Source organism: Otolemur garnettii, unplaced genomic scaffold (genome assembly GCF_000181295.1).
Source record: "Otolemur garnettii isolate 467f Iridium unplaced genomic scaffold, OtoGar3 scaffold00047, whole genome shotgun sequence".
NCBI lineage: Eukaryota > Metazoa > Chordata > Mammalia > Primates > Galagidae > Otolemur > Otolemur garnettii.
Genome location: NW_003852442.1, coordinates 415,039 through 427,778, shown reverse-complemented (window position 1 = coordinate 427,778; position 12,740 = coordinate 415,039). Strand labels below are relative to the sequence as shown.

Here is a 12,740-nt window from a genome sequence, read left to right as displayed (position 1 = left end):
GGCGGCATCGGGCGCGGCAAGGAGCTGAAGCTGCAGGTGAAGCAGCCAGCGGCGGGCGCGGGGGCCCCGGCACAGCCCTTCTTCCCGTTCCTGCAGCAGCAGGAGCCGGCGCCCGGCGCGCGCGAGCTGTCGCCGGCCGACGGCTGCGTCCTGGTGTGCGCGGTGTGCCGCTGCTTCCTGGGCGAGCAGTGGGCCGCCTTCGAGCGCGCCCGCACGCCAGTGGACAAGCGCATGTACTGGCTCAAGCGGCCCCACCAGTGCGATGCGGGCGCGGGTGGGCGCCGCGGGGGCGCCGGAGCCCCCCGGGAGTGGAATGTCGCCTACGCGCTGGGCAGCGCCGCGGACGACGACGACGACGCGAGCGGCCCCCGGCTCCGTGGGGCTGCGGAGGAAACACGGGACTCCGACCTGTCGGAGCTGTCGGACACCGACCCCCTGTCCGAACCCGACCCAGCTGCGCGTGACACCGCCAGCCCCCACCAGGACCGGGCACCAGCGCTGCGGGCCACCCCGGGGCCAGGGCCTCGTGGGGGCCGCTGCCAGGAGTGGAGGCCGGCGTCAGGACCTCTTCCCGGACAGGGCTCAGAGCCCCCAGCGCAGGAACGCGTGGAGGAGGAGGAGGTGCCCTCGAAGATCCCAGTGGATGGGGAGTCCAAGCCTAGCGTTAGGCGCCGGCGGAAGGGGGTCGGGAGGCCCTGGGCCCCTGAGGCCCGGGCCAGCGTCCTGAGGGGCATTCAGGACCCTTGGCAAGGTCCTCCTGTCCAGGAAGCCCCTGCAGATGGCATGAAAGGAGGCCCCTCGGGCAGGCCCACCAAGCCTGGGGACAGCAGGCCACTGGTGGAGACTCTCGGAGGCTTCTGCACCTCTTCAGACAGCGACATCAACATCACCAGTGGGGAAGAGGACCACAAAGAGCAGCCTTTCCCAGGCCCCTGCGGCCCCAAAGAGAAGGAGAATGGTGGTCGGCCCCTCCGGGCTCCCCCGGAGAGCCGGGTGGCGCCACCAGAGGGCCTTTGCTGCTATATCTGCGGGTCAGCACTGTCTCCAGCCTCGCAGCACCAGATCCACGTGCAGAAGCAGGAGAAGCTGGCCCAGGCGCCCTTCTTCCCCTTCCTGTGGCTGCACAGCCCGCCCCCCGGGGCACAGCCCATCAGCGATGGTGGCAGCACCCTGGTGTGCCCCTGCTGTTTCTCGTCCCTCATGCAGCAGTGGCAGAGCTTCGAGCTGGCCAGCGTACCAGTCCTGCAGCGACTCTATGTGGTGCCCCTGAACAGCCGTGCCCCTGGCATGGCCTGCAAGGGCAGGAGGCTCCCAAGGGAAGAGGGCTTGCCACCCGGTGCCCTGCGAGAGGCCTGCTACCTCTGTGGGGAGGACTGCACCCAGGATGCCCGGGCAGTGCCCTTCAGGGCCCTCAATGGCAGTGCCCGCAGCGTCATGCATTTCCCCTTCCTCAGCCTCCTGCCCTGCCCGCCCAACGCCCAGGGCCCCAACAAGCGCTGTGAAGTCCGCAGCTGCCCCAAGTGCTTCAGCGTCCTGGAGGACGTCTGGGCCCTGTACCGGGCCTGCCAGAATGAGGCACTCATCACCTCCGTGCAGGGTTTCTTGGGCAGGTACCACCAGGCCTTCTCCGGCTCCGACCCTGCCCTCTCTGAGTCACCCATGGCAGCCCAGGGTGGCCCCTTGGCTGTCTGCTATATCTGCGGGGCTGAGCTTGGACCCGGGAAGGAATTCCAGCTCAACGTGAATCCTGCCAGCCGCTTGGGCGAGAAAGAGCCCTTCTTCCCCTTCCTCACCGTTTACCCACCAGCTCCACGAGCCAGGCCTGTGGATGCCACCGGCCTGGTGGCCACCTGTGTGCTCTGCTACCATGACCTGCTGGGCCAGTGGCTGCAGCATGAGGCCCGAGGCACCCAGCACGCTGTCAGCGCCTGGTCTCGGCAGTACCAGGTGGAGACGTTCGTGTGCTTCTTCTGCCAGCAGGAGAAGAAACGCTGCTTGGGGCTGAAGTCTGTGCGGGTGGCCCGGCTGCCCTTGTTCCTCTACACCCTGCGAGCCAGCCACAGCCTGCTGGTGGACGATGGACAGCAGCTGATCATCGGCGCCTGCGTGGAGTGTGGGACTCTGGTGTGTGCCGGCCAAGGGCTCACCCGTCAGGGACCCATGGGCTGGAGCTCCCCAGTGGCTGCAGCGACAAAGGTAAGCAGCAGTTTCCTCTGACATCTGTACAGGGAAGGGAGATGTTGTTTTCTGTTCCTCTGAAAGACTCTGAAGAAGTTTTCCCTGGTTCTTTGCAGCATATTCTAGGAGAGGTGTCCTCCAAGGGTCATTGGGATGGTGCTTGGGGGGACTATGTTGGTCTGGGTGATCTTGGAGGTATGGGGCAGAGGGTCAAAGGAGCTGGGGGTCAGAAGTGGTTTTATGGAAGAATAAGGCACTGCGGAGAGCAGCAGGCATAGGTCTGAACCTGGGTGTGTTTGTGGCGGAATCTATCAAACAGAGGAAGTTTCGGGCATGTCTGTCATCCGCCTGATAACATTGGTAATTAGGCCAGCCGTGCAGGTCAGGGAGAGGTCTCTGTGCTTGCCTGGTTGAAAGACATTGGAGGCGGGAGTTCCTCTGCCCTCTAGTTCTCGGGGTGGCTTAGCTTTTCCAGAGTTTTCCATCCAAGTTCACACTTTTCCTTTGAGACTCTGGCTGCTGAACAGCAGACAGAAGTAGGTTTCCAGACATGCTGGTGGGGAGCTCTAGGGACAGTGGCCTGCCCAGACTCTTGCCCCAGTGGGAAGAGAGTCTTTTCTCTGTAAGTCAGCTGTGCCGAAGGTGTTGGGTCCTCCCTGTTTATATGGAGCGGGCCTTTGACCTGCCTACCCCGGGGGCGGGGGAGCTGGATGGGCCTCTGTTAATTCTGGATCTGCTTTGCAGGGGTCCAAGCAAGAGCTGACTCTGGTTGGTCTGGGAAAGTAGATGTCTGTGAGTGGTAGTCACCATCCTAGCCACTGGGGCCGTTTTAATCAAATGCACGTAGTGGTAGCTGCTGGACAGGGGCCAGCAGAGGGACGTTTGGACAGGGAAGGCATCCCTATCCTGTTCCTCCTTTTGAGAGCTTCCAGCTCCTGCCTCTTACATGCATGCGTGTAAGCGTGTGCGTGGATATCTGGGTGCCTTGTTCACTCATGTTGGCCGCATCCGTGTGGTGGGCCTGGCCACGTGTTGCCCACCTTGTCCAGGGGCAGAGCCCCATTCCTGCTTTGCCCAGCTCCCCTTCCCTGCTGATGTACTTTAAAGCCATCTTAGGGGCTTTGCGAGGAGGCCCTCTCATTTTAATTGAAAGCACCCTCCGTGGTGGATGCCAAGCCTCTTGTTTGTGGTGTGTGGCTGTGTACCTGTGGGCTGCTACTGGGAACTGGAAGAGCTGCAGCTCCTAAAAGGGCCCCGCTGGGAGAAGGGCCCCAGTTTTGGAGCAGGACAGACTCAGGTTCTGATTCTGTCCTTTCTCTTGGTAGCTGAGTATCTGTAAGTCTCCTTGGTCAGGAGGCCGGAAACATATACCACCGGCCTTGTGGGACCATCGTGAGAATTAATAAATCGGGAGATCTTTAAATGCTCCCTGTCAAGTGCTTGGCTCACCGTCAGACCCGCACATCTGACATGTCGGGGCAGGTTCTTTCGGGGTGCAGGGCAGTTCTGTGTCCAAGGTCCTGGTTTGCTGGCCATGGGCCTCTCAGGCCAGCCAGGCTGCTCTCTGTGAGGTCTTTGGGGGGTTTCTGCACAACATTTGACTCTGGTGGATTTTCTCACGCTGTTCTGCTCAGTGTCTGGAGATGACAAGATACCCCTAGGAGCCTCCACTGGTAGGAACTCAAGGAAACAGAAATGGCAGTGCCCTGGGGCCAGCTGGGAAGGCAGAGCTGAGAGGGGGCTGGTGCAGAGACACCTGGGAGCTGGCCTCCCCCAGGAGGGGTCAGCGCCAGTGTGGGCGGGCTACCGTGTGGGGACTTCACACTATTCTCAAAAACAAGTTGTCTCGATGGCTTTTCCCCATGGCCCTGTGGGGACTTCTTGTTCCCATGCTATGATGACTCAGTCAAGACTCAGAGAACTCATAGGACCTTGGTGCTTATCACACAGCCAGAAGAAGCTTGTTCTTCTGATCCCTGAGCCTGAAGGAGGCAGGGCTTGAGTTGAACCTTGGGAAGCCAGAAGGATTTGCTGGGATGGTGCAGAGCAGACAGAAGGCCTAGAGACAGGGCAGATCCTCGCAGCCTCCAGGGGCAGTAAGGTTGGAGTAAACGTGAGGCCTTGAAATCAGAAATAGGAGGTTGGACTTGAAGTTGAGGACCCAGGGGGGCAATACCAACTTCTTGAAAGCAAGTGTGGGACGATGGGGAAGAGCCCCATGCAGGGCCAGGTGGTGAGGCCCCAGGGGCAGGCCTGCCTGAGTGGGGACAGTAGTGCTAGGCCCCACTGGACACAGGGAAAAGAGAAGCTTCACCTCCTGGCTCCCAGGAGCCTCGTATTGACAGCCAGTAGAATGCCGGAAATGCAGCCCTCTGGCCTTCCTTCCTCCCTGCCCCTCCTTCCTATTCATTCAACGAATATTTATGGAGCGCCTACTCTGAGCCAGGCGCTGTTCCAGACCCTGGAGATCTAGTGGTGAGCATGGGGCCTCCTGTGCCACAGGGGAGGTGCAGACACAGAGAGTCTGCAGATCTCAGTGCCTTGGAGAAGACCATGGGGTGGGGGCCAGGTGCATGTGGGCATGGGGCATGAGAGGTCACAACGCAGGCTGGGCAGGACAGGAGGGGGTTCCCAGCAATACAGGGCTGTCAGGGGAAGAGGGGCCTGTGAGGCAGGCCACTAGGGGAAGGTGGGAAACTCTGGGGGCCTGTTCCCTAGCTGGTTTCCTGATGCCTGAGGGCTCTTTGTTTGGTTTGAGAATTTGGGTGGGAGTGAGCAGGGGCCTGGGGAGGTGGCCGCAGGGAAGCTATGTAGCTGAGGACACAGTGTGTTCCGGAACCTGCTTCTGTGCTGCCTCCTGTGACTCCTCGGTTTTCCCTGTTAAATGTTCATTCATTAGTGAATCAGCTTTAAAACATTGCAAAAGGAAATGGAAAAAAAAAAAGGGAAGAAGAAGAAAAAAAAAGAAAAGAATGGAGAAGGAGGCAAGCTAACTCGCTCCTCTGATTGGGGTTGATTTGAGGCCCTTCTGGTCCCCTGCAGAGCACCGTGTTCTGGAGGCCCAAGTCCCTGCTCACTGCTGTGTCAGGACTTGGGCCTCCAGAGCACAGTGCAGGCTGAGCTGGGGAGGGTGCAGGCTGAGCTGGGGAGGGTGCAGCCTGCCCTTTCTGGGCCTGACATCACTCCCCAAGGAAGAGTCCCAGCAAGCTTACCCCCAGAGGTCCGTGAAACCATGGAAAGACCCTGAGTTTGACTTAAGGCAGACCTGCCTTGAATCTTCCTTCTGTTGGGAGTTGGCTGTGTGACCTTGGGTGAGGCTCTTACCCTCTCTGAGCCTGAGCTGTGGTCCCTGAGAAGCATGGATGATCTTTCCTCTGCCTTGCAGTAGGGCTACACAGTGGTTCCTTTCTCCTTCCCTGGGATGCCAGCGGCTCAGTGTTGAGTCTGTCACTGGCATCCCTGAGCTCTAATGTTGGCACCTGTGTCCATCATCATTCTGCTGTGGTGGGGACCGGCCATCCTTCCCTTCACAGCTAGAGGCAGGGCTGGCCAGGATGTTGGAGGTCGTGTTTGGGATATAATCATGAAGGAGGTCTCTCTGTAGAGGGCTGTCCGTGCTTGGCCATGCCACAGGCATCACCAGTGTTATTCACACCTACTGAATCCTCATACAACCCTGTCTGGTGCTGCTATCCACTTTTTGGAGATGAGAAAACAGGTCCAAGAGAGGTCAAGTAACTTGTCCAAGGTCATTCAGCTAGTGGCAGCGGAACCAGCGTTGGACCTGGAGTCCAGCTGTGCCCCAGTCTCTCCTCTGTCCTGACTCTCTCTTCACTCTGGGCTCCAGCTGTGAGGTGGCAGTGCCTTGGAGGGGGTGGCTTTCTATTGCCCCATGTGTGCCCAGCCCCTCCCCACCACAGCCACTGGAGCCTCTCAGCTGCAGGCATTCACGTGCGTGGGGCAGAGGCCTGGGAAGCCCCTCCAGCTGCCTCCACTGTCCTCTAGTTTCTTTGCCCGCTGCTAAGTGTCACCCTGTGCCTTTGCGCTGTCAATATTATCCAGGTGTTGAGATCTCAGCTGGGACCTTCCTTCTGCTGTTGGGAGAGCCCGCTCCCAACCAAGATGGGCTTACTGTGTGATCTGCTGGCTCTCCTTACAAGCCGGTTGGCGGGCAGGCCGCCCTTGCCTCCCCCGGGGCTTTGTCTGGGGAGTGTTCTGGTTAGCAGAGCGTGCAGCTGTTTACCTAGCCGCACCCTGGCCTCTCGCCGCAGGATGCCCTGGCCAAGCCCCCGAAGGAGCATGGCCTCTGGGCCTGGAACAGGTGTTGTGCTGCAGCCACCTTTCTTTTCTCAGCGTGGACATCTGAGGTCTGCAGAACGCGTCTGTCATCACTCGTCTGTCAGGGCCGCACGCACATCTGTTTCCCGTGTTTCCTGGCTATCTGCGCCCACACAGCTCCCTGCTCTCCAGGACCAGGCTCTCAGGACACCTGGTTGGGACGGACTGGATAGGGGGGACCTTCTGGAAGATGCCAGGGGAGGTGGCCTGACTGCGACTGGAACAGGCACCCTCTCCTTGGCAGCAGCTGGAAGGTGACTGGGCTTTGGGCCTTTTTTGAACTCCCACCACCTCCTGCAAGGGGGAGGTCTGTGCTTTTCTTGGCAGGTTGGGAGCCATCTGTTCAGAGGTGTGAACTTTCCAGGCCAGCCCTGTCCTAAACCTGCAGGCGATTGGAGACAACTGGGGGAAAGAGGAAGTAAAGGCGAAAGGTCTTAAAAACTCAGCCTTCCCTGGAAGCAGGAGCAGCGAAGGAACTGGGTTGGAGGAGGGGCTAGAGACTGCAGAGCTTCCTGGCACCTCCTCTGCTAGATCTCTCAGGATCCCACTTTTGTGAGGGTAACTCTGTTGGGAGCATCTCTGGGTCATTTGTAGCCTCTGGGCACATTTTCTTGGCTAAGGAAAAGCCCAAGTCCAGGATCCAGGGCCCTATTCTGCCTGAGGTCCACTTCCTGGCGGGAGTGATGGGGAAGGGATGACATGTCCAGCCTGGGGAAGAGCATTTCAGAACTTGCCTTTTGTTTTTTATGTAGCCCCAGGTAGGACGCCTTTGGGATGGCTGGGGCAGGAGCCACTACCCAGTGTTTGACCTATACTAGGTTTCCCCATCTGGTCTTCAGAGTGAGGACATCTAACTCACCGGTAGCGCTGTGTTGAGAAAGATTCTGAGGCTGCATCTGCACTGGCTGGAAACATCTTGGGATTTAATGGCCATCTCTGTTGTGGAGTTAGGAGCAGGAGTCTTCTTGGGTGTGGTTTAAGATTCAGTATGTGATGCCAGGGTCCCAAGACACAGAGCGATTTTGTCCTGTGGAAAATGACCTGTTAGGGACAGAAAGGTCATAGTTTCTTTCTTTCTTTTTTGTTCTTGAGACAAAGTCTCACTCTGTCACTCTGGGTAGAATGCCATGGCATCCCCGTGCACAGCAACCTCAAACTCCTGGGCTCTAACAATCCTCTTGCCTTAGCTCTCTGAGGAGCTGGCACCACAGGAGTGTGCCAGGAGGCTTGGCTAATTTTTTCTAGTTTTTTTTTTTTAGTAGAGACAAGGTCTCTCACTCTTACTTGGGTTGGTCAGTCCACCCACCTCGAACTCCCAAAGTGCTGGGATTACAGGTGTGAGCCACCACACCCAGGCAGGTCATGATTTCTCAGACAACACTACACCACGAGGGCTGATGAGCTCATTTATCACTTTTGCCAGTTTACTTTTTCAGTAACACAAGCTAGTTAGATGTGTGTGTTTTGAAAGAAATTCTGGCAGTGCAGGGCCAGGGATACAGGTGTATCTCGGTCCCCGCCCTCACTCATGCACAAGCGTGCAGTGTACCAGGTGCTCTGGGAGCTCCTGGCGCTCTGGGCACATGGGTGAAATCGGGCAGCCCCTGCTCTGGCTGGTGGGGTGGGAGGTAGAGGGGGCCGGTGGAGGGGTCCAGCAGTGGCTATGCTGTGTGTTGGGGCCTACAGAAGGGTGGGAAACTGGCATGTTCAGGGAAGCCTTCCTGGACAAGGTGATATCTGAGCCCTGAAAGCTGGAGAGGATTCAGCCAGGTCCAGGGGGCTGTGTGCCCCTAGCAGCGGGGGAGGTGCAATTTGGGATGTGGAGGGGTGATTTGCTGGGGGGCAGTCATTCTGCCTGAAGTGGGCAGAAGGCCAGAGCCAAGGGGAGGGCAGGACCAGCTCTCTGGGCAGCGTTTGGAACCTTGCACATTTGATTCCATTCCAATCAGTTTGAGTTTAAAAGTACCAACGACCGGGCTCTGTCCCAGCCTGTTAAATCAGAATCTCTGAGGTCTGGTCCTGGGCACAGGTACTTTAAAGCTTCCAGAAGAGTCAAGTGCAAGGGTGAGAACTGCTGATAGAGGGCATTATGAGCACAGCCGAGGAGTGTGGGGCTTAAAGACCTCAGGGAAAGGATTCTGTTCATTTTTTCATCCTGTCTTTATTTAACACCTACTGTGTCCCAGGCGTAGGTCCAGGTGCCAGGACCCAGCAGTGAGCTAACCAGACAGGGTGTAGTAGCTCGTATGACAGCAGGGCTGGAGGACGGGTTGTGAAGGTGGTTAGCAGGGTGGCCTGAGGGACGAGCTGGGGGCTGCACCTGAGTGATGAGGTGGTCCTCTTCTGACCACTGTGGGTGGTGGTGGCGGCATGAACTGCCCCATGGTTGGTGGTGTTAGTCCTTTTTTCTCGGTAAAGAGGGCACAATTTAGCAACCTAAGAGAGTTTGGGGTCGAGACACCAATAGGAAATGGCAGGGCTGGGGAGTGGGGTTCGTCTGGTGCCTGGGCTTTACCTCAGCGCTGGGTAGAAGGGTTCTTGTGGGAGGTGGCATGGGGTGCAGGGCACTGCCCTCTGTCCAGCCCAGCCATTTATCCCCGGAGGGACTGCTGTGGTCTTTCACAACAGCTTCCAGAAAGGTGAGCAGTTCTAGGGGTGAGGCACCTGCACCAAGGTGCTCGGGATACCTTTTCAGGCCTGTAAGCCCGGGGAGCAATAGGGGTGCAGGAGGTGGCTGGGAGTGGGCCACGGCCATGGCCTTCTGAGTGGTGCCGGCTGCGTGAATTCTGAGGTCCCTTTGAGCTGCTGCCTTCTCCGAGCGAGGCCTAGCCCTTCAGCGGGGCTGTCTCACAGTTGTGTGCTGGTCTTCATTCTGTGCAACTGCGTGACGTCCCGGGAGCCTTTGCACAAGGTGGCCCTGGGACTCTGAGAACACGGCTTTGTGCTTCCTCCCCAGGCTGCGTGGCCTCCCTGGGCAGGGCTGTCTGCACCGAGTATAGGGGGAAGTGCCGTGGGCAGCATGGGGCCTGGCCCATGGGGGCCCCCCAGGAGTCTGGGCCATCTGAGCCTGTGCCCGTTGTCACCTGGGTCACCAGCTTTCCAGGGCGGGAGGGGGAGGTGCCCTTTTGGGAACAGAGCCCACTGTTCAGTCTGGCTCTGGAGCCAAGAGTATATAAAGTATGGGGTTGGGCAGCGCCTGTGGCTCAAAGGAGTAGGGCGCCGGCCCCATATACCAGAGGTGGTTGGTTCAAACCTGGCCCTGGCCAAAAACTGCAAAAAAATAAATAAATAAATATAAATAAAGTACGGGGTCGATCCCCTCAGGGCATGTAGGACTGCGGTTCAGGTTCACTCGCTAAAGTGGCCCTGGGAGAAGCTGCTGCTCAGCTGGTCCTGGCCCAGCAAAGGGCATCCATGTTTCTCCCCAGGCCGTCACCTGTTTTCACTCCCGAAAGTGCCGTTTTTCCTGATTCATAAACGTTCAGGGGATGGCCACAGGTCTGGTTTTGTGAGCGCCCACAGGTGCGATTGCTCAGTTTCTTCTGTCAGGGTGTGTTTCATTAACAGGAAAGCCTGGGCCACCCTGGCTGCTCACTTGTCCCTCGGCAGGGAAGGGGGATGAACTGGACCTTCCTCTAGGGCTCAGGCCTGGCTCAGCGCAGGTCTTCAGGAAGGCAGCCGAGATGACAGGGTGCTGGGGGCTCCCTGCGCAGGAGGAGGCAGCAGGAAGCCTGAGCAACAGAATGAGACCCTGTCTCAAACAACAAACAGACCAAAGAAATCATTTTGAACATCAATGATGCCTACCCAATTATACATAAGAAAGGGGCAGACGGTGGCATAATTCTAGGAACCACTATGAAGCTGCTTCTTTCCCCCATGAAAGCTCATTTACTTTTCTCCAAAACTCTCCATGGAGAGATTATTACCCCTCCTTTAATTTGAGCAATTAAAGCTATACATGTCCCTCTAGGCAATGCGTCAGCTGCATCCCACCTTTTTTTGATAAGTCATTTTTCATTATCGTTGGCACTTGAAATATTTCACAGTTACCTTTGTATTTTCTTCTTTGACCCGTGGATTATTTAGAATTGTGCTCCTGAATTTCCTGTTGTTGTTGTTGTCGATTTCTAATTAATTCTGCTGTGAACAGAGAGGGTGCGCTGTGTGACTTTAAACCTTTTATATTTAAGTGTAATCTATCGGTGGGTCCCATAGTAGTTGGTTCAATAAGTTTTTTTTTAATTGACTTTTTATTATTTATTTATTTTTATTCTTGAGGATTCATTGAGGGTACAAGAAACCAGGTTACACTGATGGTTCTGTAAGTATTAATCAGCTTGAGGAGGTCCCTGCTGGTATCAGGGCTGAATCATCTGCATCTTTACTGACTTTTTTCCATCTACTTTACAGTTGCCAAGAGGGTGTTAATACCTACTACAATTTGAATTTGTTTTTTTGTCGCTTTAAAGTCCGTTTTTGCTTCACAGATTTTGCACATTTTTGATGATTTTGTCCTTCTGATGAATTGGCCCGGTTACCACTATGAGGCCATCCTCTGTCTCTGGCAACGTCTTTGTCTTGGAGTCTGCTTTATCTGAATTGCGCCTATCTGAAAATCACAGTCTCTGACGTTCAGAGAGGGAAAGTGACTTGCTTAAGGCCACACAGGTGTCAGCTGCAGGGACAGGGTTCAGGCTTTTTGGCTCAAAGCCATAGGCATTCTCCACTCCAGCGGCCACTTTGGGGCCATGGATCTGAAAGAAGTCCTGTTCTCGTGACTTTCTGGCACTTCATTGCCAGGAGGCCAGAGCTGTGTCCTCACCTGCCCTGAGCAGAGGACCTTGCTCTTCCCCATCCTAGAAGTCACCTCCATTCAGAGCCTGGCTCCTGGCTTACCGCCTGCAGAGAATGCAGCTGAGTGTTCCTGGAACACCCACTGGAAACTTCTCACCAAACTCCAGCTCTGGAGCTCCAGATACCCTCACCCTGCTTTGTGAGATTGTTCTGAGCATATTAGGTTGATCTTCCCAGGCTTTAACATGTCAGAAGCTGGGGAGCAGGAGAAATGTCCCCTGTTCTGCATAGGCCTTTGGGAGCCTGAGCCAAATCCATTTCCTGGTGGCTTCAGCCTGTGACCTAGAGCTCCTTGGGGGCTCTTTGCTGGCGGCAGGCCCCAGGCCAGTGTTATGCGCCACCTCCCTGGGGTGTTCTGGGAAACTCCAGGCGCCACTGCTGGGCCCAGGAGACCTTTATGGGGAAAATTGACTAGTTAGGGGCATCCTTGCCATGGGCTGTAGATGTGGGGTGTGAGCAGAGGGAAAGGGTTTGATCATTTGCTCAATGCTATGGGACTGGAGAGAAGGAGGCCCGAGTTAGGGCTCACTGTGCCAGGCGGTGTCATCTAGCCACAGAGGTCCTCAGTTGCTCTACATGAAAAGTAGGTGTGAAAAGATGCTGCCCTTAAACTGAGGCTGCATTCACTGCAAGATCCATCCTGATTTCAGACTTGTGAAAATGTAGAACAGTCTGGGTCTTCAAATCAATGAAATAGAGTGAGGGTGATTATGATGATGGTGAGAAAGTAGTGACAACTGTGGGGTGTTAGATGCTTATGAGACAGACATTGTCCTGTTGGCCCTGTGAGCAGGGCTCTCTGAGGCGTGTACCAGGGAAGCTGGCTTCCTCCCTTTTTGCTGGCCCCTCAGGGAGAAGTTACAGAGACAGGACAAGGTCAGCCCTGCTGAGCCTGTGTCAGGCCACTCATGGGGTTGAGGCAGTGACACAGCCATGCTGGGCGCTTCTGGGAGCGCCTGATACCCTCACCCTGTTTGGTGAGATTGTTCTGAGCATATTGGGTTGATCTTCCCAGGCTTTAACATGTCAAAAGCTGGGGAACAGGAGAAATGTCCCCTGTTCTGTGCAGGTGTCTTTCCTTGAGGTGCCTTTTGCCTCTGTCACCTTAGGAGGAAGGTCTGAAGATTGTTCCCATGTAGGGGTGAGGAGCAGGAGGCCCAGGGAATGAAGTGACCAGCTAAGGGCCACCCAGGTGGGAGCAGTGGGTGGTGAGGTCTGACCTCAGAACATCCTTGGCCAAACCACGCCATCTCCCTGTCAAGAGTAGACCAGGGGCTCGGCGCCTGTGGCTCAAGTGGCTAAGGCGCCAGCCACATACACCTAAGGTGGCGGGTTCAAATCCCCAGCCCGGCCCGCCAAACAACAAT

The 12,740-nt window shown here is 56.5% G+C and overlaps 1 protein-coding gene across 1 annotated transcript in view; it reads left to right on the top strand.

The window, feature by feature from the left end:
• Positions 1 to 10: 10 nt before the first annotated feature.
• LOC111725756 overlaps positions 11 to 12,740 on the top strand; it is a 149,223-nt gene continuing 136,493 nt past the window's right edge. The window contains exon 1 of the mRNA XM_023514088.1: positions 11 to 2,196. Coding sequence (XP_023369856.1) covers positions 232 to 2,196 — 1,965 coding nt within the window. The 5' untranslated portion in view covers positions 11 to 231. The remainder of the gene's footprint in view (positions 2,197 to 12,740) is intronic.